The 27,612-nt window shown below is 37.1% G+C and overlaps 1 protein-coding gene across 2 annotated transcripts in view; it reads left to right on the top strand.

The window, feature by feature from the left end:
- The window catches only part of SLC9A3 (solute carrier family 9 member A3), a 49,378-nt gene that overhangs the window by 20,496 nt on the left and 1,270 nt on the right, over positions 1-27,612 (top strand). The window contains exons 2-16 of one of the 2 annotated variants that reach the window (XM_065667138.1): positions 2,306-2,608; positions 7,567-7,727; positions 8,651-8,729; positions 9,513-9,690; positions 10,558-10,778; positions 11,869-12,071; positions 12,898-12,987; positions 16,289-16,359; positions 18,624-18,753; positions 21,136-21,251; positions 21,875-22,004; positions 22,512-22,688; positions 23,258-23,333; positions 24,523-24,633; positions 26,000-26,243. In XM_065667138.1, the coding sequence (XP_065523210.1) occupies positions 2,306-2,608; positions 7,567-7,727; positions 8,651-8,729; positions 9,513-9,690; positions 10,558-10,778; positions 11,869-12,071; positions 12,898-12,987; positions 16,289-16,359; positions 18,624-18,753; positions 21,136-21,251; positions 21,875-22,004; positions 22,512-22,688; positions 23,258-23,333; positions 24,523-24,633; positions 26,000-26,243 (2,290 nt within the window). Of the gene's footprint in view, positions 1-2,305; positions 2,609-7,566; positions 7,728-8,650; positions 8,730-9,512; positions 9,691-10,557; positions 10,779-11,868; positions 12,072-12,897; positions 12,988-16,288; positions 16,360-18,623; positions 18,754-21,135; positions 21,252-21,874; positions 22,005-22,511; positions 22,689-23,257; positions 23,334-24,522; positions 24,634-25,999; positions 26,248-27,612 lie in introns of those variants that run through there. The other variant, XM_065667137.1, reaches the window with a different exon arrangement.

The raw sequence follows: 27,612 nt of genomic DNA, 5'->3' as shown, positions 1-27,612 counted from the left end.
TACAGGTTTATTTTAAATTCTGAACTTTAACTTCTTGTAGTCATGGCTTATCTACAAAGAGTAGGTAAAACAGACTTGGGTTGGTAAGACTAGCTCAGCAACATTCATTTCCATGGATAAGGAGATAATCCCTACTCTGTGAAGTGATAAATTAGTTGATAATTCACTGACTGGAAATTCTAGGAATCAAGAATGACCAGTAGGAAAGCCTTTTGAGAAATTAAATGCTACAATTTATACATATGGAATAACAGCTAGTTTGGTTTTCTTTCTGTAATTTTTCCCCCCCTTTTTTTTTAAAATGGAAGCTCAAGGGAAGAGAAGGAAACTAACTGGGAAAGACATATGATATAGAAAACTGGCATTGCTTAGCCAACTTCACTGAAAGCAGTTTTCTTTCATGTGTGATTTCTGTTGTATTAATCCCACTCTGAAGCTATGTTCTAACATGGCTTGGTGTTCAAGGTTTGTCTACAAACACTTACGAACATCTGTGTTCATGCTCACTGTTGGTATAGAGCAGGTCCTCATAATTTTTCCTTTTTGTGTTTTCTATTCTGATTAGGCCTTGGAGGTTATATAACTAGTAGGACCTATCTTACTTGCGTCTACTATAGTGACAGTGATGCCTCTAACATTGCTTGTATAGATACAGCCAAAATGAAGGCAGAGGGTTAAGGAATGGGGCCCTTAAAACACCCTAAAAGGTAACTAGTAAATATTTGACTAGGGCAAACACTTGTCTGGGAGGAAAAACAATGGTCTTTGAGTAAAGTAATCTCGTGTAAGATTGCTACGTAGTCATAGGAAAGATTCTTCCACTATACCTTGAAAAGCTAGAATTCTTAATGATGTTTTCTTGTGCAAACTAGTTTTGAGGTAACTTGCATCAACATTGTAAAAGCTTCAACACAGTTCTAGGCTGATGCTCAAACCAGAAACTCAGTGTCTTTTAGTAGAATTTTCTTCCTAAAGTGAAATGTGCATTTTCAGCACAAAGCTATATAAGTAAAATCCCAATTAGTGGGTCAATATCACAAACTGCAGGGCTCAGACCATCTGGGACACATCAAAATTTTAGATAAACTGAAGGAAACGCTTGCAGAAATCCCAATAAAGTCAATCAGCACACCTGTGCTTCCTTATTATCAAACATCTTTACCATCTCCTCCATTTTCATGTTCCAGCTTTCTTTGTAGACCCGACTTCTTTCTGTTCTTCTCTTTGCCTTTTTTTTTTTTTTTTTAATTTTTTTTTTTTTTTAAATCTGATTCCTAAGAAATGCACTGGAAATATGTTGCCACACATACTTGCAGTCTTACTTGTGTTTCTGCAATACAGAATAGTTTATTTTTTCTCTCTTGGCCTTGTCATCTTTTCACACATTGCACTGTCTGATTTTCTCCCTCTCTAATTATTAGCTAATTTAATAGTCTTACCACACCATACAATTATATAGTTTTGTATAATAGGTTTCATGTATTCTTCATCTTTATTAACAGATTTGACATATTATTGTAAGATACAGATCTTATTACATTTTATACAAAAGAAAGTAGCCCGCTGCAGAGCCATTTCCTGTGAATATATCTATATATGAAGAAGGCACCACTAAAGCCCCTATTCCTCCAGAAAGCCTCTGAATTAACTGAAATTCTTACTAGAAAAATGTTGAGGAAAAGACATAAAAGGGGGATTTCCTATTATATCATCTCCATTCTGCTCCTTCTGCAGGCTACATTGTCATAGTATTCATAAATTTAAAAAGAGTTGTCTAGAAACTAGTTCTTTCAGCATTCTTCTGTCATCCTCCAGTAATGTTGGAGGATTAATACAACTTAACTGCTGATACACTGATCATTTCTAAAGACAAATATTGGGAGTTAGATGTGTATTTTTACATACAGAAATAAACCATAAAATCATGCTTCCAGCACATATTTCCAGTGCTTCTACCATTTTTTTTCAGTCTTGCACTTACTGCATTGCACAGAACACCATCTTTCCCAAAACAGATCTTGAATAGGGAAGTTAATCCAATAAAGGAAATAAATGTAAGGGAATATTGGTTTCATATAAGTTGAATATGCTGGATAAAATCTGAAAATTAACCTTTATATTTTATTTTATAAGTGGCTGGGTTCTGACACTGTCTATATCTTACGCATTCTATGCATGCTTTTAGGTCTAATAACAACGAAAGCAGGATGTTTCTGTAAAGTCAAAATTGTTAGCTAACAACAGTTGTTGCTCAAATTGTTGCTCCATTCCAATTCTGGCAAACTGTTTTCTCTTGTCCTTACAGTTTTCCAGTTGTCCCACAAAGTCACTCGGGTGGTTCCAGAGAGTGCTCTTCTGATTGTTCTTGGTCTCTTCCTTGGTGGCATTGTATGGGCAGCAGATCATATTGCCTCCTTTGCCCTTACACCAACTGTATTTTTCTTCTATCTGCTGCCCCCCATTGTTTTGGATGCTGGATATTTTATGCCAAATAGACTGTTTTTTGGAAATCTTGGTTCTATCCTTCTGTATGCTGTCATTGGAACAGTCTGGAATGCTGCCACAACCGGTTTATCACTCTATGGCGTCTATCAGACAGGAATAATGGGTAAGTTTGATCTGCAAAGGCACAATTGTGAATGCTATTGTATGCCAGATGTTAGATGCGTGATACTTTACAACTTAACAACTCTTTTCAGCAGGAAAAAAAACCAAACCAAAACAAACAAACGATTATAATGGGAGCAATCTGTAATACTTTTTTTACCAGATTTATGAATGATCTGAGAAATCTCTGAAGCAAACACAAAAGAGACACGAAACTGTGCCTCTTATTTCCCTGCTGTAAATGTGTGCATACACTCTCAGGAGAAAGTTCAGGATTCATCCCACTAATGGATATCTGGACAAAAATACATTCTGAAGGGCTTGTTTGTTTCTGCTGTGATAGAAACCTTCAAAGTTACTGTGAAATGAAACTGCCATCCTTCAATCAGCTTTAATATTAAGCAAGCAATGGTTGTTGACTGAGTCTACATGCGTGACATCTCTATTTTGTCTTCTGAGGCTGAAAATTGTAACTGAAGACTTACAGAGCCAAATAGCACACGGAAGACACACTCTGTCTTAATTATACTAAAATATAAGAGTATTGGGCTGCTAGAAGAGGCACATGACAGCAATTTTTAATCTCCTCAGTAGTTATGGCATGCACATCTGCTGTGCATTACCACCTGAAGAACAATAATTCACACTGTATGTGAATTGCATGTGTTTTGAAACAGGCATCCTACCTATGCTTTTTACTGTCTGTAGTGAAGAGCCCTTCTAGGACAAAATTCTGTTAGACTACTGAGTTCAAGAAAGTACTTACAGGGTACATCTGAGTGCTGCTGAGAGCAGTACAGATTCAGTGTGCTGCTGTGCCTGTGCACTCTGCCCATCAGTTCTTGGCAACCAGTGCTGAGATCCTGGACTCTCTGTGTGGCTCCAAGACCATGAAGGGTATGCTGTGTTGTATTAAAAGCTCAGCAGTGAGTCATGGGGCTGTTCTCTAACCACAGTGGCTCAAAATCGACTCAGAGCAATTTACCACAGACTTCCTTTTAAGTCCAGATAACAAGAGTGCCTCAGATGTCAGAAGCTGCAGAGACATTTTTGTGATGAAGAATTAAACTATTAACCAATTATTGCAGAAGATAACATAATAGAGATTTTCAGCCTGAAAGCCAGCTCTCATTATCCAACACAGAGAAGTAGCAAAATTTAGTTCTGGAAGAACTACAAGAAGACCACAGATTTGTTCATATGAGACCAATTTTATATAACTGCGAACATTTGTAATACAGATATCTAAGACAGATTTAGCTTACATTTTAGATATTTACCTATAACACACAACTATAACATGTTTTGTAAGCAAGAATTTTTCTTTAGAAGATACAAATATGACAGCTCAGATGCAGACACTATTGACTTCTATAGGTAGGTAAGACATTCTACGTGCTTGTAGCCTGTGAACACAATATATTGCATCCACGATTTCACAGTTAAATACAGGTTTTCAGGAACAAAAAAGATGACAAAGGGATACTACTATTGCAACAAAATCGATGGGTAGGACAAGGATTTTTTCTTCAAACATCCAAGCTGTTTGGAACAATTTAAAAAATACAACCAAAAATATTTTATTAACATCCTGTTCTGGGAAATATAATGAATAACAATTACTTTTAAAATATGTTTATAAAAAACATTAAAGGACAAGCATTGACCTCTTTATGACATGTGAAATGGGAAAGTATTTTCCCCCAAAAAAATATTTTTAGTAAAAAATCCACTTATCTCTTACTCTCCTCCCAATCCATATGCAATTCTCAACTAACTGTAAACGCTGGATTAAATAGCTACATGTTCTTCATCATTATGCAAGTCTTTCAGTGACAGTATATGCTAGAACTCTGAGCTTACAGTTAAACAGGAGAATCAGCCCTTGCCACAGGTCACAGCTAAAGCTCTACAAGCTAAAAATAGGGATGTTAACAAAAGGAAACAATAAACTGACATGCCTGGTGAATTTAAATGTTTAGAATGAACATTAATTGGTATACTGTGGGGACCTGTCTTTACCACCAAGGCATATTATAATCTGCTAGAGTTCTAATTTCAGATAGGGAAAAGGGCAGACAAGCCTGTCCCTGATTCAAACTATGTCACTCTCCAGCAAAGCTAAGTAGGACTTTAAAATGCCTTCTTGACACATACTTACTAATCCACTAAATACATTGTGTTGGCCTCCAAGATGTCAGCAAGTTCTGAGTACCACGCTTAGTGAAAAGCCTTCCTGTTGTTACTTATTTGCTGAAGTTAGGAGAACGCTGAGTTAATCTCTAGAATAGTTCATAGCAGCCTCTGGTTAAAATTCTATGGCATATTTTTGTTTCTACACACTATTTCTAAGATCGGATTGAATGCTAAATGTAACATCATTAAAATGTATGTATATCCACTACAAAAATTAACCAAAACCGAATTACTTCCATTGAAGCAATGGTCCACTAACCATTGAATGGGCCTGTAGTATTTTCCATCAATATGAGATTGAATGATCCAAACTGGATTACACAAATTTACTACATAAACATAAAAGTAGCTTTGTTCACATTCAGTATCCTTATAGATATTACAATTTGCAGAAGAAAAAGAGAGAAGGTGATAATAACAAAGAAATCCTTCTTTCATAAGAAATGAACTTAAAAATCAGCACCTTAACTATACCCATACCACAGCCATACCAGTCTCTTTTCACAGCATAAGAAGTACCTAATCCAAAATCTTCCTGGCTGATTGCATCTAAGTGTTCACCATCTGCTGAAGAACACATGCAGTGCTTATCTGTGGAATAACTGTGGTTGTGGTTGTGACAATCTAGGTCACAGCAACAACACGCTGAGTATGTGCAGAAGTCTTAAAATGGGCCCAGTGAATTTACCTCGCTCAGGTGTCACTGTTGGCACCTAGTCAATCCAGACTCCAGACTTTCGAGCTGGAAGAAGCAGTGGTCATGTATCACTTGGAAATAACTTGCATTATTAGTCTAAATAGAAGCCTGATTTAGAAACCCCATGCCCCTCAACACTGCTTTGTAGGAAATAGTTGTGTCCTAACCTTTCCATAAATATTTGCTCACTAGCTTTGCAAGTCTTCAAAGAATGTGCCAATGATCATAATTGGTAACATATAAAAAAGATAAGCAATCTCAGTGAGCCAATTTATTTTGAAAGCTTACATCCTATTGTACCCTGATATCAGACAGTTATTGTCAATGGGTTTGTTCCTTCCTTAAGCGTGGCAGAGAAGGACATTTGATGGAATCATTACTTAGATTCAGGTTCAAGGCTGTTCTCAGAATTTTTGGCAGAGACTTCAGCTCACTGCTTCAACACTTCTCTCACACTAAAATGGATAGATTCAGTCCTCATTCACAGCCCAATATGCCCAAGAGTGTAAAATACTATTACTGTTTTTGAAAATATAAAGCAGTTATGTGTCTGCGCAAACTATGAATTTTTGATTTCAGGGCCTTACCAAGGTCCCTATAAGCCTATATATACGGGAAACTAGAATTCTGATTGGCAGACAGCAGCTTATAGAATATGTACTTCTGCAGCTGCCCCAGATTTTTGGCCATTGTTGTTTTCTACTCCTGTCTCTGGCTGCCCATCTAAGTGTCCTTCTGTATAGTAAATATGCCCATATTGTTTGTATCAAAGCTATTTGGAATATTCAATTACCTTTCAAGCACTAAACATTCCGGATTTGAAAAATTATTCCGTAAGAGTTCTTGCTGGAGGAGTGGCCATGTCGTTCTGGAAGTACCTTACAGGCAGTAGTGATCCTTTTGCTATAGCTACTGACTGTCATTGTCTAACTTATGCTTCTAAATCACTAAATCAGATGGATTTCTCCCTCACCTTTAGAAATCACGCCTGATACAACTGTCTAATTTTGGGCATGTGCCTCTGCACTGTGTTCTAGTGAATGAACTCTCAACATATTCCTTCTTTGCTCCTCAAATACTTTTGGTCTGAAGCATCTCTTAATAACCCTCCATCTGTTATATTAATGAACACAAAAGGGATGTTCTTGTTCTCTATGCTCTAAAAAATCATTTCCCTAGAACTGATATTGGGATAGCACTCTTGATTGCATGAAGAGGGTCAATTTAGCAAGATGTCTAGGAAGGTAAGCAAAGCAATCTTTGTGGCTCTTCCTTTTTTGTCACTTTTAAAAGAAAGTTAATGCTTGTTTCAGTCTTTGCATAACTAACCAAAATAACCTTACTAACTAAAAGAAGATAAAAATACTGGCTTACTTTATCACCAGAGTTTTGTAGTTCCAAAACTTTTGAAATCATTGCCGAAATTTCTAAGGGGCCACAACACAAACACGTTGACATACATTTAGTCCTTCATCTAAAGGACTTGCAGAGAGTGGCCTGGTGAATCATAATTTGGGAACAATTGGCTTAACTGCACCTATCAATGAATGTCTCCTTGAATAAGAAGGCCACAATGGTTTTTAACTGCACTGAATGCAGATAAGCACCACTGTAGAACTCTTACCAACCAGGAGTTGAATTTGGCCTGTGGCATGAAGTATTTTGGAACATATACTTCAGGAGTACTGATATATTCCTCTTACCATTTTGTCATTTCTCAATTATCCTAAGATAATTTATTTAAGTTAGATAAACCAAATCCACACAAATACAAAGCCAGTTTGGATCTGGAAATACTTATCTCCAGTGCCTTGCCGAATGAACAGGATTGTACTGTTCTCAGAATCAACTTTGATCCACATGGACCAATTCTGGATCCAAAAAACCTTGTAGGATACAAGGTGACACATTGCAGAACTTGTTAAGTAGTTTCTGTGACATGCTTTCTAGTCAATGCCTTAGGATCCCTGTTTTCAACGATTTTGCATTATTTGTAATATCAGAGTATGTCATTACTATAGATAGCACAGAGCTAACTCTGCTTATACTTGGCTTTGTTTTTGAAGGCCACCTGAATACTGGACTGCTGGACTTCCTTCTGTTTGGCAGCTTAATTGCTGCTGTGGATCCTGTAGCTGTTCTGGCAGTGTTTGAAGAAGTCCATGTCAACGAAGTTCTATTCATCATTGTTTTTGGAGAATCACTTCTGAATGATGCTGTAACTGTGGTAAATACATTATATATCCCGAAGTCATCTGAATTCTAGAGGGTTTCTTCTGAAGTTCATTTTCACCTTAAATGAAACACTGTATCACCTGTGTGTATCTACTCATGGGCTAGGGGACAGTAGCTGATGGTTTTCTCCGTCATGCTTACAAACACTGTATTGCAAAGATTAAATGTTTGAGAATGAAAGCTAATTGGAGCCCATGGGTCCCATAAAAATACATAGTCCTGGGTTGGAAGAGCATGAAAAACATTTAAAAATGAAGTTTCAGGTGTATATGTTTCATTTGGCTTTCATGACATACTAAAATTAGTTACAGGGATTTTAAGCATTTCTTTGCTGTTGATCTTAATGCACATAATCTTTTCTGTGTATTTCCGTTATGTTCATAATTTATATACATAGCTCAGATATATAAACAGAAAGAGAATACTCTCCAAAGTGCTTATGCCTGTTGCCACTCTTTTACTTCAAACAGATGTTCATCAAACAGATACATAACAAAGAACCAACTGAGAGAAATTATGGGACATTTTAGAAAGTTTCTGTTTAAGAGAATTATTATATCTTATTATCTTATTTATTTTATAAAAGTGATTGATTAAATCTGCTAAATAACTGGATTTTAGAATGAGAAGTGCTTTAGAAAATCCACCTAGATCTAACAACATTTCTTACAGACAAAAATAATATTGAACTAAGAAATGGGAAGTTGTGGGGTTTGAAATTTGTTTCTTCTTGTATCACTGCATTTTTTTCTGGTTTTGAAAAATGAAAAACATCTGCAAAATCTTTGCTCTCCACGCAGAATTTCCCTCTGTCACGCATCATTTCAGAATTCAAAATGTTGGAACCCATAATGACAATATTGAAATCTTGTTAATTCAGGAGCAAATATTAAGTTAGTCTACTTTTCTTTCCAGGTGCTGTACAATGTGTTCGAATCTTTTGTTACAATAGGTCCAGAAAATGTGACGGGGACTGAATGTGTCAAAGGCATAGGTGTGTAGAATTGAATTCCGTATCAAATCATTGATGTACATATGCAGACTTTTAAACAAAATGTTATTATTGTAGTATCAGTAAATGTTATTTTTCAGCCCTTTCCCTTGTCACTGATATACCCACATTCCTGTGGCATAGATAAATGCCCTAAGAAAATAGATGAGTATTCCTGAAATTTGGGAAACGTAATCAGATATTTTTTTTCTGAGGAGGCTCAACAGGCGTGGAGTTCATTTGTTAAGAACAAAAAACTTGATGGCTGTGCATATTTTCTTTCTATTTTATAATATGTTCTTAGTTTCAACCTATGCTGTCATTGCATGCCAGAAGAATTGACATTGCATTTGGACATTCTCACTCCTTATCACTGATTGCTATCAAGTAATGTTTGCTAGTGACTATAAAATATTTGCTCACTACTTCTCATTCCAAGCACAACGCGATACTACGTTATCATATGAATCAATGTTTTATCAATGACTATGGCATATTCTATAACATGCTTTTGGAAAAGCTTTTGTTTACACAACATCGGGAAAAAATAAATGTTCAAAGGAATGTAGTGACTTTTGGATAAGCCTATAATGGTAAGGCTTAACAAAAAGTAACCTTGTTTTTATCACAGCATCTTCATTCACATACAAAGTGCTATAAGGCAATTCCTTTTAGAAATAATTGGTATGTCCTCTAAAATTTTCTCTGACGTGCTAACCATAAAATAGAACTAGTTCAAACTGTCATGTTTCTACTGTTTAACCTGTGTTTGGTTTTGGTTTTCAGTGTCATTCTTTGTGGTGAGCCTGGGTGGGACACTGGTTGGCATTTTCTTTGCATTCCTGCTCTCATTGGTCAGTCGTTTCACCAAGCACGTGCGAATCATTGAACCTGGATTTGTGTTTATAATTTCCTACCTGTCCTACCTCACAGCAGAGATGCTTTCTCTTTCTGCTATCCTCGCGTAAGTCTCTTTTAATTACTGCTTGTGAAGGGGTTGGGAAGAGAGAATCGTTTTTAAAGCACTGAAAAGGAAGACCTAAATTATATAGGAGAGCTATTGAATATGACACTCATGAAGCTTATGCTGAATATTGCTATCTTCACACTGCAGTAGATTGTAGTTTGCAAATATTGTCTTTTAGGCTTGAAAAGGAATGCAAGTTTTCCAGTATATTCTGTGCAACATGAGAACTTCCTTTGCAAAATACAGACTAGACTCTTTCCTCTTTGAGATTAATAATACTCCAGTAACTACAAGTTGTCCATTTGGATTGACATCTTTCCCTATAATTTGTAATTAAAACCATATTTCTCTAAAGCATTATGTGAATGTCCATTATTTGCTGCTCTCACTGTCTTGACTGGCCTGTTAAGGTTTGCTTAAATCTTGCCTGGTTTAGCTTGAGTACCTCTGTGGACTTTCGTCTTTTAGAATCCATTGATTCCTGGCACCTTTCTTCTCAGTTTTGCTTGTCATGTTTGTAGATGCTACAGTGAGTATACTCAAGATCAGAAAATCTTGCTGCAAAAGCAGATCATTAGTTTAAGATAATGTCTAATGTAAACAAGGTTTAAAATTTTCCTTGTAAAACTGTGGTACTCTGAAGAGAATTAAGGTCTGTTATGATGTAATGAAATGCTGTCTTCAGACCTCTTGGAGTCACCTCAGGGTGATTGTTCAAGATACACATTTTATCTAGATTAGTCTCAACAGTGGCTCCTTAGGAATTAATGGTAGGGTTTTATCACTATGTGACAGGCAGATAGAAATACTATTGAACGTTACAACAAATCTTCTCTGAACATTTGTTTCTTTTTTTTCCCCTAGGATAACCTTCTGTGGCATCTGCTGTCAGAAGTATGTCAAGGCTAACATATCTGAACAGTCTTCTACAACTGTAAGATATACCATGAAAATGATGGCCAGTGGAGCAGAAACTATTATCTTTATGTTCCTGGGAATTTCAGCTGTAAATCCAGATATCTGGACTTGGAATACAGCTTTTATTCTGTTGACTCTTGTCTTCATCTCAGTATATCGAGTTATTGGTAAGGGGATGATCTGCTTCCTGTCCTTGCATTGTATTGTTGATGAAATCACATATTCTTTTTCCAAGAAATTAAAAAAATGGGGGTTCTAGACTTGTTTCTTTTAAAGTATTCAATTTATTGTGGTTGAATTTATATTTGGTTTTGGGTTAGGAAGATAGATCTCTGCAGTGAGCTTCATCATATGCTGAAAATACATGAGAATTTCACTTTTGATGACGCATGAGGATATGACTAGACCAGCAGTTAACATCAATCAAGCTGTGGCTGACCATTGTTGACCCAGCACATTGTCATGGCAAAATCTTGCAGTGAAATGGACTTTGTTCTTTATTAGGCAGCTTAACAAAATATGTGAGTCTGTCAGCCATTTCTTTCCTTCAGCTCTTTCAATTTGGTAATAGATTGTTCTAAGCTAATTTTAGGGTTATCTTCAGGTTTGAGATACACAGTGATATCAGGTCATACATAATTACACCACAGATTTTTTGACTTTAGAAATAATTAAGAAACAAGAAGCTGTCTTCCTCGTGTATGGTGGGAGCTGTGGGAGACATGAATTCTAGAGCTTTAGGTCTCCTACAGTAAGCAGCATCTCATCTGTAGGCCTGAAGACAGTATTACCATAACTACACAACCCTCCATATTACGATACCATCAATGTCATTTTTAGTGATTTGTAAAGAGTACTACACTGACTCTCTAAATAAACAGTTTTAACTGTGTTCTTCTGTTAAAAGACGCTGTGCGTATCAGTGACTATGGTGCTAGAAATTCTGTTCTTTCTCAACTGTGAATTTCAAAGGTTAGCATGTAACAGAATTTCACCTGTACTGCCTATGCCAGACGGCAGCACTCTCAGAAGTGCTGCTGGCCCACAGAACAAGCTTCATCTAACTCCTTTGGCTGAATGTTGGTACTGAGTGGACCTGCCCTCCTTGGCAATGTAGCAATGCAGAGGGAGAAGTAGATGGTGTAGAGAATTTGTTATGAAAGCAGACTGGTGATACTGGGGTTTTTACACACAATTGGGTTATTAACACTTCATAAGGCTATTTCTGGACATGCTGGCATTTATTTTTTTTTATAGGTGTAGTTTTACAGACATGGATTCTTAACCACTACAGAATGGTCCAGTTGGAAATAATAGACCAGGTGGTGATGTCGTATGGTGGACTACGTGGAGCAGTTGCTTTTGCTCTGGTTGTACTTCTGGATGTGGAAAAAGTGAAAGAGAAAAACCTGTTTGTCAGCACAACTATCATTGTTGTGTTTTTTACTGTTATTTTCCAGGTAATACAACTTCTTAAGTATACTTCTTGCAAGGAGAAGGAGTCCCCCAAAAGTACTGAATGCTTAAAGCAGTTCTCAGCTGAAGGTTGCGTATTGTTTCACTGAACTGGAAGCATAATTGAATTTGTAATTTTAGTAACAAAGATCCTATTTTATGTTTTCATATGGCACCACGAGGGACAAAACACAATTTCCTCTGTGCTAAAAAATGTTCAGTCTTAGCTGCTTGATATTAATAGTGCTCAAGTTAATATCTGATTAAACATCCTTCACCTCATATGAATAACTATAGGGAACAGTCCTTTTTATGGGCAAATACAGTCATTAAGCTGATCTACCTGAGCCTAATTTCTTGCTTTTAAATATAACAGTATTTAAATATGAGAGTGGGACAAGAAAGTACTTAGCATCAAAACAAAGCAGTACTTTCAGGATGAAAAAAACAACATTAATTTAAATGCAGATATGTCTGTATAACCGGATGGAAATTTCTTCCTCAAGTTCATTATAGAAAGTTTAATTGTGGTCACAAACTCCTGATACATGTAGAAAATAACAGTCGATGGTACAGGAAACACTTTAACCCTTCCACTACCATACTTTTCTTATAGAAAATACATTTTTCCACTGGTTGGTGTCTTTTCAAATCTTTGGAACAGGAGCTGAGGGTACTGCATTATTTTATCTTCTAAAGAGGACAGAGATCAACTGAAGAAATAACACGATATAACACACAAAAAAATGCTCTATCTCTCTTTAACAACAACCAGTTGGAGGAAAATCTAAGATCATTCCTAAGCATTTGTTATTGTTCTTCAATCCTTAGGGACTGACTATCAAGCCTTTGGTACAGTGGCTGAAAGTGAAGAAAACTGAACACAGAGAGCCAAAACTGAATGAGAAACTTCATGGCAGAGTAAGATTTTTAAACAAAACTGTAGGATCTTCTGGATTTTAAGTGCAAAATCCTTCAAACATTTCAAAATTTTTCTGTAGGTTGTAATTTGGCTTTGTTTTGGGTCCTGTGAAGGGATATTCAACTGAAGGTTCTGGTCTTTCGCTTGACAATTCAATGGGGCTGACAGTACTGGGGTAACAGCATGGCTGGAATATGCTTCTTTCTCTTCATCTGAAAGAGAGAGGAGGACTTTCAATTGACAATTGTAGCATAAAGCATGTGGAAGTAAGCTTATATTTCCTTCCTAAATACTGTATTTATGGAAAAGGTATGAAAGCAGCCTTTGTAGCTTGCATAATACATAGAAAGATAGCCTGCTGCCCAGTGCAGATGTTAACTATATAGTGAAATTCCAGATTAATGGTAATAGTTCAGTAAGAAGTCTGGGTTTGCCCCCTTTTGTTTAACCTTTTGAAACATTTTTAAACATCATCTCTTCCAATTGACTATCACACAAATCGACTTTCACACAATATTGCAAAGTTTTTATTCAGTAGAAGAAAAAACATCCATTTTCAATACAAATACAGGTTAAAAATTGGAAGATTATAAGACATCTTTCATGGTCTTCTTTAATTAATAATCTTTTCAGATTTACACAGCTACCCTGAATTAAGTATTTTAACATATTCTTGTATGATCTTCTAATCTTGCCTGTTTTCATGCTGGACATCACCTGAAGTGACTTAACAACTTAGTGATGGACAGGGCTAGTTTTTGATTAATTCTTTTGCAGTCTACTGAATAAATACATTGTGCTTTTGTTATCCAGCGATTCAAATTTCCATTTCCATTCAAATATCTTACTATCTGAAAATCATGATTCTTTCCCAGTCTCTCTACATTCATGACATATACCTTTCCGTGACACTTAGTAGTGCAGGCTGAGCAGCAATGTTAATCCTAACACTTTGCAAAGTTGTATGTACTGATTTCCATCATCTTTGGTAAGTCGTGGGAAACGGGCGAGGTGCCTGAGGATTGGCGGATGGCAAAGGTCACACCAATCTATAAGAAGGGCAAGAAGGAGGACCCGGGTGATTATAGACCGGTCAGCCTTACCTCCATCCCTGGAAAGATGATGGAACAACTTATTCTTGACTCCATCACTAGGCATATCAAGGATGAGGGGGTCATTAAGAACAGCCAACATGGTTTTATGAGGGGGAAGTCATGTATGACCAACCTTATAGCCTTCTATGAGGAAGTGACTAGGTGGAGGGATGATGGTAGAGCGGTAGATGTAGTTTTTCTTGATTTCAGTAAGGCATTTGATACTGTCTCCCACAGCATCCTCATAGATAAGCTAAGGAAGTGTGGGCTTGACGATCAAGTAGTGAGGTGGATCGAGAACTGGTTGAAAGGAAGAAGGCAGAGAGTTGTGGTCAATGGCGCAGAATCTAGCTGGAGGTCTGTGACTAGTGGAGTTCCTCAGGGGTCGGTGCTGGGACCGGTGCTGTTTAATATTTTCATCAATGACCTGGATGAGGGAACTGAGTGCACCCTCAGCAAGTTTGCTGATGACACAAAACTGGGAGGAGTGGCTGACACACCAGAGGACTGTGCTGCCATTCAGCGAGACCTGGACAGGCTGGAGAGTTGGGCGGGGAGAAACTTGATGAAATTTAACAAGGGCAAGTGTAGAGTCTTGCATCTGGGGAAGAACAACCCCATGTACCAGTACAGGTTGGGGGGTGACCTGCTGGAAAGTAGTGAAGGGGAAAGGGACCTGGGGGTCCTGGTGGATAGGAGGATGACCATGAGCCAGCAATGTGCTCTTGTGGCCAAGAAGGCAAATGGCATCTTAGGGTGCATTAGAAAGGGAGTGGTTAGTAGGTCAAGAGAGGTTCTCCTCCCCCTCTACTCAGCCTTGGTGAGGCCGCATCTGGAATATTGCGTCCAGTTCTGGGCCCCTCTGTTCAAGAAGGACAGGGAATTGCTTGAAGGAGTCCAGCGCAGAGCCACAAAGATGATTAAGGGAGTGGAACATCTCCCTTACGAGGAGAGGCTGAGGGAGCTGGGTCTCTTTAGCTTGCAAAAGAGGAGACTGAGGGGTGACCTCATCAATGTTTACAAATATGTGAAGGGTAGGTGTCAGGATGATGGAGCTAGGCTTTTTTCAGTGATATCCAGTGATAGGACAAGGGGCAATGGGTGTAAACTGGAACATAGGAAGTTCCACGTTAACATCAGGAAGAACTTCTTTACTGTAAGAGTGACAGAGCACTGGAACAGGTTGCCCAGGGGGGTTGTGGAGTCTCCTACACTGGAGATATTCAAGGCCCGCCTGGACAAGTTCCTGTGTGATGTACTGTAGGCTACCCTGCTCTTGCAGGGGGGTTGGACTAGATGATCTTTTGAGGTCCCTTCCAACCCTTGGGATTCTGTGATTCTGTGATTCTGTGATTCACCACTTCCTAGAGTATCCTAGCAGATGCTGTCTCAGGAGGCACAGTGCTCCTAGAACTGTATAAACTGCAAACTTCAGAGAGAAGGAAGCACTGTCTGTTCTCAGGGAGGAGGAGGGAGACAACTTATTGTAATATCATCTTCTCCATTTCCATGTCAGATATCTCCTGAGGCAATGTTTCATACTATTTTCAGGAAAAATCCATATCATCCATACTGTGCTAAACCTAGCATGCTGTATGTTCTGCAATAAGCACTCCAATATTCAGAGTGAAATGTAAACAACCATATATAGAAAAAGACTAAATTCTACCTGCAGCTGCCTTGGCTTGAATCAAGAGCTATAAACTCAGGATTTCTGTCAGCTATCTCATATACTCAGTATGGAATTTTGCCCTAGATAGCAAAAGAATGGAGCCTACTTCAACTCTGACAGATGTATGGATTCCTCAAACATCTAAAAAGAAACACTAGGGACTGTTTTCAACTGACTTAATCACCAACACAAACAGTGGCTGATGTACTTCATAGGGCAGAAATGGAGACTGCAAAATGAGTTGATAAAAGAGTTTTAAAATTCAATGGTAAAATGGGGGATCAAGTACCTTCTTGCTGAGACTCTAGTAATTAAAAAAATAGTGAATTCGTAAAGAACTGGTTAGAAAGTTCAGGACCTTTGAAGAAAAGCACATAGTAGTTGGTATTTCAGTAAATGAGGGGAAAAAAATCTCCTTAGCAGCAATAAAACTATTTTGCATAGACGCCTGGTCTAACCTGACATAAATTTAGCTGTTTTCTAATTATGCCTTTTATTTTTGTAAAGATATTAATTCCACTTTCACTTTCCTAGGCCTTTGATCACATTCTTTCTGCGATAGAAGACATTTCTGGACAAATAGGACATAATTATCTGAGAGACAAGTAAGTAGTAACTAACTTGTTATGTTGAAATACTGCTAGAAAATCTTATCTGTAAATTGCGACTTTTTAAGCCTCTGAGTTTAGAGACAAGAAGACTATCAAATGTAGTCGAGAAGGTTGAATGCTAAAAATGCTGGAAATATAGTTAGTGTGAAAATGGAGAGAAGGGTTGTCCCCTACAACTGGACTCTTTCACTTTTTTCCCCACAGTTATGATTAGGCCTTTGTAAATACCCCAGTTCACACCCAGTGATCAGTTACTCTCAAGATTTGAGAACTGGTCATTTGCACAAGATTTAAACTAAAATGTTAATGTTGGGCCTTCTCTGTAGTATTCCATTTCATTAACATTATTTGTGCATGGAGACACTGAAAAACAACATCAGCTACAACTGTCTCAGTTGTTTGTTCTGTTTCTACAAATAATGTGTTCAATGCTTCTGAAAGTGATGGCCGAGGGTGCTTGGAAATTACTCTAATAGTTTAAGCCTATTAGTTTGAAACCAACAATGAAAATTACAGATCATTTCTACCTTCCTCTGTTTATGGCTGATTCATCCTGAGAGAAGCAAAATTACTCAGCCGAAAGATACAGGCACCATTTTCTTTAAATTACACATGAAGAATTACCACTGTGATAGCCAGACTTCCCTAATCTAGATGAACAAATGTGAAAGAAGGACATAAGTCCTGGACATCTTTAAGATTGTTAAGGTTAGGCAGCTCTCTGCCTGGAGTTAGGTCTTTACATATGTATAGACAGTCACAGTTCTGACCTGTTAATGTCCTGCTGACTCAACATGTCCATTCCAATCCAAAAGCCATGTGCTTCTGCAGAGCACCCTGCTAGCCCTTCCTGAGAAGCCTGAATATATTAGCTTAGGTTTAGCATTATGTTTGCACAACTATAAAACTCCTAGGCTGGATCTAGATTGCACCTGAGCTCAAGCAGAATTGCTCACCAGTTATAGAACAATCTCCTTCCTTTCCTTTTGCTCTTTGTTCATTTATGCATCAAAGAATTTTCATGAGTTATCCCAAATAGAACATCCCCTTTCTTTTGCTCTGAATTTTTAGTTTAATTTTGGGGAATTTATTTCAGCAGGCTATAATGCAGGGGAATACATCCCCAGATTTGAAATACTGTCAGGAAGATGGAGCTAAATATATTTAAAATGGGATATTTTTTATTTTTAATATATTTTTTAATGGCTTTTTAAACATCAGAAAGTAATCTCCCTAAGTAACAGGAGGAGTAGCTTAATGTGGATCCGTGGCTGAGTGTGCGCTTTGATGACTAATGTATTCTGAATGAGACCACCTTAAATCTGCTTTTGGACTGTATGTACATGAAAGTGATGCTTCCTCAAAGAAACAACAGTCTCTAGTATCCCTAGTGATGTGTTTAGGTGTGGCAACTTGAATTAGAGATTGCTTGTCAGATATTCTTCCTAGAGAAGAGGAATAGCTATCAAATCAGTGAATAATATTTAACAACAAAAAGTTTTCAATAATCTGAATAAGAAGCTATAAACCCAAAATAGCCATTGAGCAAGGTGGATAGAATCACTTTGAACAGTAGTCTTAAAATTTGCTTCATTGTCCTTTAGAGAAAATCTTGAGGAAGGTCAATGAAAGGAAAGCAGCCTTTACCTTCTGGAGCCTAAATATGAACTGGCAGATGTCCTGCTATCAGACAAGCTTGGAAGTGTAAATAACAGAAAATACACACCACTTCTATCCCCCAGAGTACATCAATGGCATGAATAAAACCCTCTGTAAGCGCTTTTGGAAGGACAGTGTTGTGAACTGACTTTCTGCACTGGCTGTCCTGCAATACGGCTGGGGAAAAGCAGATTCCCTTCCAGAAGAGGAAAGAAAATTAAACTTTTAGAATGAAGCTATTAGATACAACTGCATAATCAGAAGTGGAAATATTAGGTAGCATAATCTCCTAAAGTGTAAAATGTCCTAGTGACTCTGAAATGGGATATTGTAATAACAGCACTCTTGCTGTTGTAGTAGTGTTTGGTAAGTGAACCTATTAAAAGCTTTGTGACAGCTGCATAACTCTGTAGCAGGCTTTTTGTTAACTTTCTTTAAATGTTAACTGGAAAGACTCAAAACACAAATCCCTCATATTGCTATGTTCACCATTTTTTTAAAAAATGCTTAGCTCAAAAAAATATCATTTATGCTAAACTGAAAATTATGTGAAACTAAAATTGCTTGTTGCCATTAACACAGTTCGTTTAAATCATCAGGTGGTCCAATTTTGATAGGAAATTCCTCAGTAAAGTACTGATGAGAAGGTCTGCTCAAAAATCAAGAGACCAGATCCTTAATGTTTTCCATGAGCTCAACTTGAAGGATGCAATTAGCTATGTGGCTGAGGTACTCATGAACACTTGTTGACATGTTATAGCATCATTTGGTTTTGTGGTTTTATGGAGTTTTTTGGGTTTGTGGGTTTTCGGTTTTGGTTTGGGTTTTTTTGTTTAGGTTTTTTTTGGGGGGATGGGGTGGGGTCAGCAGTTATTTATAATATAAAGTTGATATATTGCAGGAGATGTCTAAAAGAAAATTATTTTCATTTCTGCTCTGCTTTCTATTCCTAAATGTGTCATGAGTCCCACTATCACCTGTTTTAGTGGCTGTAGTTCTCAGTATTATGCCTGATCCCCAAGAATGAGTATATTGTACTTATTATTGTAATTATGTCAGTGTACTTTTCTGTTGGGTTTTACTGATTAACTTTGTTTCTATATTTATTGCATTTTAAAAAATAATGTAATTCCAAAAAGATCAGGCAAACTACAGTCTGTCTAAATGTGTCAACAGCCTGGCTCCTGCTGAATAGTGGTTCTGTGTTGTTGACAAATCTGAATTGAAGAAGCTTACTTCCAAGTGGTGTGGATATATGACCAATGTAGTGGACTGCTATAACCCCCTTCTGCCAGATCACAGTAACACACACCAAAAAAAGAAGACTGGGAAGGGTAATTTTAATTCAATGAAATCATAACACCCACAGTTCAAAAATTAGGGTTGAAGTTAAGTACTACAGATATCAAACACAATCACAGAATTTTGAAGTTAGAAAAACCAAAGACTTGTTACAGGAGACATTTTAAAAGTTGCAGAACAGAAGAAAATTACTGGTCTTCTGCATGAATATTATTCCCAGAGTGGAGCAATGTTAACAGGTTGTGTAAGAATTCCTAATCTTTCTCAGTGTGAAGCTGACCACTTCAGTTCAAATCACCACAAATATGCAGTATTGATGCAGTGTAGAGGATAGTTTTAAACAGTATTTTAAACAATAACCTTTGAAGTGATCATCTACCTATGCCCATAACCTCCAACTGAACTGAGTATCACAGTCAGGTGAAATATGAGTTAATTTCTTTAATTAAAATAAACACTATCATTGTGACAGAATCTGCTACTAATACTAGTCTCTTTTAAAAAAAAATTGAGCTACAGCCAGGCAGACTTCTTCTGTGAAACATGGAATTTCAAAAATCAAATTCAGAAAATAAGATTAAATTCAGAAATTATATTAGTGTGAAAAATGGGGAATAGTTCACAACAGAAGTAAATACTTCTTTTTGAGATTTTGTAAATTGCCCCTTCGGTTTTCACACCATTTGAGCTTCAGAACTAATTTTCTTTCTCATGGTGCTTTCTGGGTCACACCTGAGAGGAAGAAAGTTAGATAATGACTTTGAATGTTGATGAGCATGAGGCTTATATTCTGATTCCCCATGAATCTGTTCAGAGCCTACTTCTTAATGTTACTGACCTGATCCAACACACAATACTGTAACATGTATGTGGGCTATCACAGTAAAACGAAACACTTTTATTTTATTTACTCTCTGAATGCAAACATGTAAAGGGAACACAATATAGTTAAAGTTGCAGAAATGTAGATAAAGTCTGTCCTGGTTTCAGCTGAACCCAGGACAACTCTTTCAATATTCTGCAAGGGAGTTGTTTTGTCTTAGTGTATTCTTCATTACTGTTTAAAATGTAGAGACCTGCTATAGGATTTCTCTCTCCTGTTATGCAAAACCATAGATGGGTTCAACCTATGTAACCACAATGTCACTCAACAGCTACCTTTCACCTAAACAAGGTATTATGCAAGCAGTAGGGAAAACTGTGAAAACATAAATCTGATCTTTTCCAGCAATTCAATTCTGACGTGTTTCAGAACTGAAAGCAAATCTCATCTCTTCAGTATTTCATCTCCTCATGCCATAACCTCTAATAGTCTTGTAGACTTCTGCCTCCACTTAAACTTTGTCGCTTCCAGCCTTGTAAAGAATAGAAAACCTAGTATTGTATCTTTGAAAATGGTACTGTTAATGAAGAGATGTGTTGAGTCATAAAAATCTGCATAGATATCCCTATGTGCTTAGTTTGCAATGTGGTACAAAGCGAAAGGTCCATCCCTGAAAGAGTCTGTGAAGAGGAAAGAGACAGCAAAAGTGCAAGGATATAATTTGTAAACAGATTGAAGCCTAAAAAATCATTCACATCTTCAGAATCAATTTACCTGAGTGGAATAGTTTTTCTCTTTGCTTTGTTCACTGGCATAACATCACTTCATGTAAAGCAACCATACCACCAAAAAATGGTTTGTATTCGTTAACCAAACACGATTTCTCCCCCGCTTCTTGTGCTATTTGCATGCAGCAGTCTCAAATTATGTACATTTTCTCATACACATTTTGCCCTAAGTGTTTACAGCTTTCTTTCTGTGGCCAGGGAGAACGCAGAGGTTCCTTGGCATTTATACGCTCTCCAAGTACAGACAACATGGTGAATGTGGATTTCAACACCCCACTCCCAAGTACTGTGGAAAGCTCTGTCTCTTATTTACTGTAAGTAATAAGGACTGATGGGGGGGGGGGGGGGGGAGAGGTGTGTTATAGATGAGGAAATGGAAACAGTTGTAAATTTTGAAAAATGCATGTTACAGAGGCTTCATTCACTACTTTTTGACTTTCAATTAATTTTTTCTCCCACATAAAATGGATATTCATGCAGTTATATCGTTGTGTTTCACATAAAATTTTTTGCCATAAAGCCTGATAAGATGAAGCAGACATCCACATTAGAGTTGTTTCATGTGCCTTTTGCTCACCAACTGCTAAAGGCAAGCCTAGATGTCATTTCTGTGTCTCTTGCAGAAAAAGTCAGGAGAGAGGCAAGAAAAAACCCTTGCTCTTTCCTTAACTCTTTCATGAGTATATCACCAGACTACGTGTCATGTAAACTGAGAAATTAATGCTACACCCACCTGAAAGATAAAAAATTATAATCTTTTCACATTTCCCTTCATTTGTTCACTCATTTTTATTTATCTGATTTTGACCTTTCCTTTTTAGTTCTTTTCCTTTTCATCCCCATTTCTCCCTATCATTCCACATTTTCCTGTTTTTATTTTCTCTCCACCAATTACTGATTTTTAAAACTGCTGTCTTTATATTGTATTCTTCTTCAGGAGAGAAAAAGCTGGACCAGTGTGCCTTGACATGCAAGCTTTAGAGCAGAGGAGAAAAAGTATCCGTGACACAGAAGACACAGTTGCTCATCACACTCTACAACAGTACCTGTATAAACCTAGGCAGGAGGTGAGGGCAGATTGGACTGTTTTCCAGTCTAAAAGAGGAGACATTAGGAACCAAAACTTGGGAGTGAAACTCAAAAGAAAAGAACCCATCTGTAAAATCTGCACCTTTGAGGAACATAGGCTTTTTGTCTATATTCTTTCTCATTTATGAACATGCCCCTTGAACAGAACCGTATCCTTGATTTCACTGGGGCCAGTGGAATGCAGAACTGGATCCAACACAGGTTCTGAAGCAGGATTAAATGGAGTGTATCAATTGAAGTGATTCAGACACTTACAGGGAGAGGCTTACTTTGAATGACAGTTGCTCTTACATATTTAAAATTCTTGGATTTATACCTCTTTCATGGTAAAGAAAGAAAAATAGGAGTTTCATTAACTAGACTAGTCTTTGGTTCATCCTTTTTATGGAGTTGTTTATATTTGCATGACACTGATTAAATGCATTGATTCAGGGCTTCCAGTTGTATTTTTAAATAAATTAATTGTCTTTCCTTCCTGGCCACAGCATAAACACCTGTACAGTCGACATGAGATCATGCACAGTGAAGATGAGAAACAAGACAAGGAGATTTTCCATAGGACAATGAGGAAGCGCTTAGAATCTTTCAAGAGTACCAAACTAGGAATAAACCATCCTAAGAAGCTCAATAAGATTCACAAGCGAGACCGAGGACAAAAAAGGGTAAGACACCTTCATAAGGACCCAGATGTAGGCATGGAATAGGAAGGGAGCACTCTGAATGGTCTTATGTCCTGCATTTATCTCTGTCCTATATAACTTCATGAACTTAAAAGGACTAAGCAAGAAGAGATTAAACTATGAGATAACTCTAGGGGCATCTTCTCATATGCTGCTCTTCTCTGTGCTTTACAACACTTCCGGGTGAGAGATTTTGGATCATTTGAAAAACAATAGACCTTGCGCCACACTACAACACTGTGGGGAGGTGTTGCAGGGTAGCAACATCTAGTACTATGCTATAGTAGCACTATAGTATTGAGTATTCCACAAAATTTGCAGGAAACTAAGAGGTAACATACAGCATACAAAGAGCTAAAGTTCCTTTCTTTTCCTGTAGTGAGTACAAGTGTTGGGGAGAAACTAATGACATCCCTATTGAATCTCAGGCAAATATTACAAGACGTTTCAGCGTTATGATGCTGAACTCGTAATTCCAAAGGATTCCACATCCACATACCATTGCTATCTGATGATGGTAGCATTTTTGGTAACTTTTTGTTTTCTTTCAGCGAAACAGCAGTGTCATACCAAATGGAAAAATACCTTCAGAAAATCCAGTACAAGATTTTACTTTGAAGGAAAAAGGTAAAAAGACTCTTAGACCGGTTTCATTAGCTGCATTTACCCGCTACCTTGTCAATGAAATGTCACTGAAAATTTTTATCATATGCAACAACGAAGCCAGCATTAAAAAGACTTCTAACCATAACTCAGACGAGTAGGGATCTGCCCCATGCTTAAATGCAGTGTCTTGACAATATAGAAGTTGTTTTTCTAGGTAGCTTGATGGCAAATGAAGTTTTAATTGGCCTTTTTTCTCATATTAAAAATATCACATTTCAATTTTGAATACAAAAATATTGCAGTCATTATAAAATAATATGTACCACTTAAAACTGAAATGTGGTCTAAAAGCCACTGAACTCTGTGTTCTTTCTTCTGTTTCTGCATGCAACCCCTTTATCTCAAAGAAAATTGAAGTAGAGAGGGAGTCATCTTTTCTTAATGCTCCAAGCAAAGGCATTTTTCTTTATTACGTATTTCGAATCATTTTCTGAGCATTATTTTTCTTTGACTGACAGAGGCAATACAGGCTGGCTGAGTAAGTGTAATAACCTAGAACCTTTTTGCATGGGAAGACCTTTCCAACTTTTCAACACTGTTGTTGAAGAACACTGTATACAGGTGTCCCTACTCAAAAAAAAAAAGCTTCATTGAAAGACAGTCTTAACAAGTTTTTTTTTAGCTGTTTTAAAACTGATTCTTTCTTCTACTGCAGTAGAAGTAGTACTGATCTCACCAGGTTTAAAATCAGTCAGGACACTAAAGCTGGCCTCTTTCAAATGATGAAAATGAGTGACGGGTCATTGTAACAGAATGACATTTGTCAGCATCATTTAAGCATGAGCATTTAAGACACAAAGCACAGTAGCAGTGGTGCCATGCCATAGATTGATTTGTTTCAGTCCCAGGAAAGCAGACAATTCTGTAGCCCAAAAGCTTAACCAGCATGTGAAATCTCTCTATCATAGCACCAGGTAATAACACAAGCTGGAAAGCTCTGTTGAGTTTCATGGTGTAATTGGTATCTGTGTTGCAAACTCTACATATATTCACATTCCCATTTAAGTGCTATGACTGTTGATTAATCTTTACCTTTATCTAGATCCTTGTTAAGATAAATCTTTGATAATGATGCCAGCAACAAAACAGCATGATAACTGTGATAACTGATACAGATCTCTAATCAAAATGGACTTTATTCTTTTTCCAGATTTGGAGTTTTCTGAATCAGAAGAAAATGATTATGAAACTTTGCATCTAGGCAAAGGAGTTGACTTCCTGGCTAATGTGACACAGCAAAATTTCACAGATGCTCCTACTGGTAAAAATATTAATTACCTACAAAGTTGGGGTTTCTTCTCTCCATTGTGGGAAAAAAAAAAAAAAAACCACACTGGAAATGCTGCCAATTTAATTGTAAATTTTGTTCTGATTTGTTGTGTTCTATTGGAAAATATATTTGCTTAATATTAATGTTAACAGATAACAAGTTTTGGATATTCGGAGGTATGGAGTGAATCAAATTTGCTAGTGATAGAAGTTGTGAGCATGACTACCTAAACTTGTCCTAAACCCACTAATTATTTCTAGCAACAGAAATGTTATTTTAGAGTTGTCCTACCTCATGAGACCAGTCAATACTAGTCTTTTGGAATGGTTTTGTACTTGCGCTTTGTTGTGATAAACTCCATGCTTTTTCTTTCAGGCCAGATTTCTTCTCTTAAATTCACAGCTCCTTCACTTCCTTACAGGCTCATAGAAGTCACTTGAAAAGCACAGATTTGCAGTATTCCTGGAGCATTCATTGGACTTGATTTCCAGCCCTGAAAAGCTCCAAAATATCAGATAGTGTATTACTATATATAACAGAAATTATATGTTTTATAAAGTTTTAAGATTTATTATTTCTCTTTAGCACTTTCGTGTTTGAATTTTCAGCATGCCACTGTATACTTCATTTGTAACATGGTGCATATGGTGAAGAAAAATACTTGTGTCTGTACTTTTTCGGTAGATACAGCCTTTTCACTGTTCCATGACAAATTCTATGCTGGAGAATGTATAAAGACATCCAGAAATCAATCCAGAAATAAGAGGGTGACAAGACACAGACCTAGACTAATTTTTAAAATTTCTTTTTCTGTTCAAACACTAGAAACTTAATATCTATATTACAAGGCCCCTGTAACTTACTTGTGACTCTTACTGAGGCCTGCTTGAGCTCTCTCACACACATCTGAGTCCTTTCATGGAGTTGTGCAGTTTTTGTTTTTGCATTTTATTATTTTTATCCCATCTTTTGTTTCTTTTTTTATGGCTTTGATTTGAATTTTCTGCAGATCTTTTTTATTGTGCTTTATTTCGCTTAAAATTTGCATACTGATTTCTTCTTTCATTGATTTTCTTTTTTGTCTCCAGATATCCCAGACATAACTACATATTGGAGTTAACTCCAATAATAACTACATATTAAAGATATTATATCCAATAGAAATCCAAAATTACTAGTAATAACCAAGGTAGAAAGAGCAACCTATGCATGTATAATGGTCTGTCACACCTATACTGGCATGTATCGGCCTATTTTTTCCCCCATTACAGTTATTCTTTTACAAAGCATCTTGCTTTGTATGACCCAGAAATCATTTTCATTAACTATATTTGTCACTCATGAACTTTTTTTTTAGGAATTGATAACCCAGTATTTTCAGCTGATGATGACCAAAGCATCTACATGAAGTTCTCACCATGGTTATCTAGTGAAGACACTGTGGTACCATCGCAAAGGGCCCGAGTGCAGATCCCATATTCTCCAAACAACTTCAGACGGCTCGCACCATTCCGGCTCAGCAATAAATCAATAGATTCCTTCCTGCAAGCAGATGGACCAGAGGACCGACCCAGATCTTTTCTCCCAGAATCAACACATATGTAATATTGTAAAAGATATTATCACTTTTGTTTTTAATCAGCCTTCTTATCAAACCTAAATACTGACAAGTAAACTTACTTTTCTGAATTTTCTCCTCACAGAGCACCTTTTCCTGATTTCTTCAGACAACTAAATACCTTCTATTTTCCTCCAGTCTGAATAACAAAACATCTTTCTATTTTCTTTCTGCAGAAGATCTGTCAGATTATTTGGGGTCCAATGCCTTGCTGTTTTTATAAGGCTCCTGCTCTTTGTTTTGGCTTAAATGCCAAGAAAATAGCATTCCAAATACCAGAATATCGTGCAATCGTTTTCAAGAGGTTTCAGGTTTCTGGATTAGTGAGCTCTAGATGACAGAATTTGTACCTGGGTTCCCTCACAGGAATCAGGTAGTCTTTAAACGGCGATCAGTCTTTTTGAGTAACACTATCACTACTGTCTGCAAATGTCAGCAAAGTAGTCTGAAGCCCCAGAAAGGCAATACAGTTGCTGGTGCCAAAGGATATGGCTTGCCCATAAGAGGTCAGATGAGTCATTTAACCATTGGACTCTATTGCATTTGGTTGTACAATAGGAGCAGAAGGGCTAGACCAGCAATGGGCTGGGCTAAGTTTTGCATTCTTAGCATTACTAGAATACGATTTTGACTCTATTGCTAAGAAGCCTTGAGGCAGTTCTGAACATTTGTCCTGGTTATTTAGCCAGTGCTCAGGAAGGGAAAATCATCCCACTGCTACAAAACAGGTATTTCATGACAGTGCTGATGTCATCATTAAAATACATAAAAAAGAGTTTAAAAATTAAGCATGTTTACTAGAATGCGTCAGAGTTCCCTTGCACAGGTAGAGATAATTACACAACAGCCATACTGTGGGGAAGCAGAATTCCATTTTTGGTTAGAGCCTTACCTTTAAACTGTAGATTTATCTTAATCCATACCCTATTTTGAAACCAGACAAATGGTTAGCTTTCTGATGCAGTAAACAACTTATTGCTTCTAATATATTAGAGGCTTAAAATTAAATTGACTCTGTGTTTAAATGAATACCCTACTTGCCCTTGAATTCTTGCTCTATGGCAATTTTTCACACCATAAAAAGCAGCCTCCACTTCTGTAATCAAAACAGTCAGTGTTGTAAATTAGGTGGGTCAGGCCACAGTTCAAACATCATAATTGAATAGAACATAGGGCGCTGAGGGGATTATGCAGTGAGATGCAACAGTCAGTTTCATCATTAATTTGCTTTTGTGGAATCCATGACCACAAATGTGTAATCTAGTGTCCTTTATTCATCAACAAATAAAGGAATGTGGTAAGTTGAAACTACTTCTGTAGTTAATTGATGAAAGTTTGTTCAGACAAAGACC

Source organism: Lathamus discolor, chromosome 2 (genome assembly GCF_037157495.1).
Source record: "Lathamus discolor isolate bLatDis1 chromosome 2, bLatDis1.hap1, whole genome shotgun sequence".
In the NCBI taxonomy this organism is placed as follows: Eukaryota; Metazoa; Chordata; class Aves; order Psittaciformes; family Psittacidae; genus Lathamus; species Lathamus discolor.
This window is presented reverse-complemented; position numbering and strand designations above follow the sequence as displayed.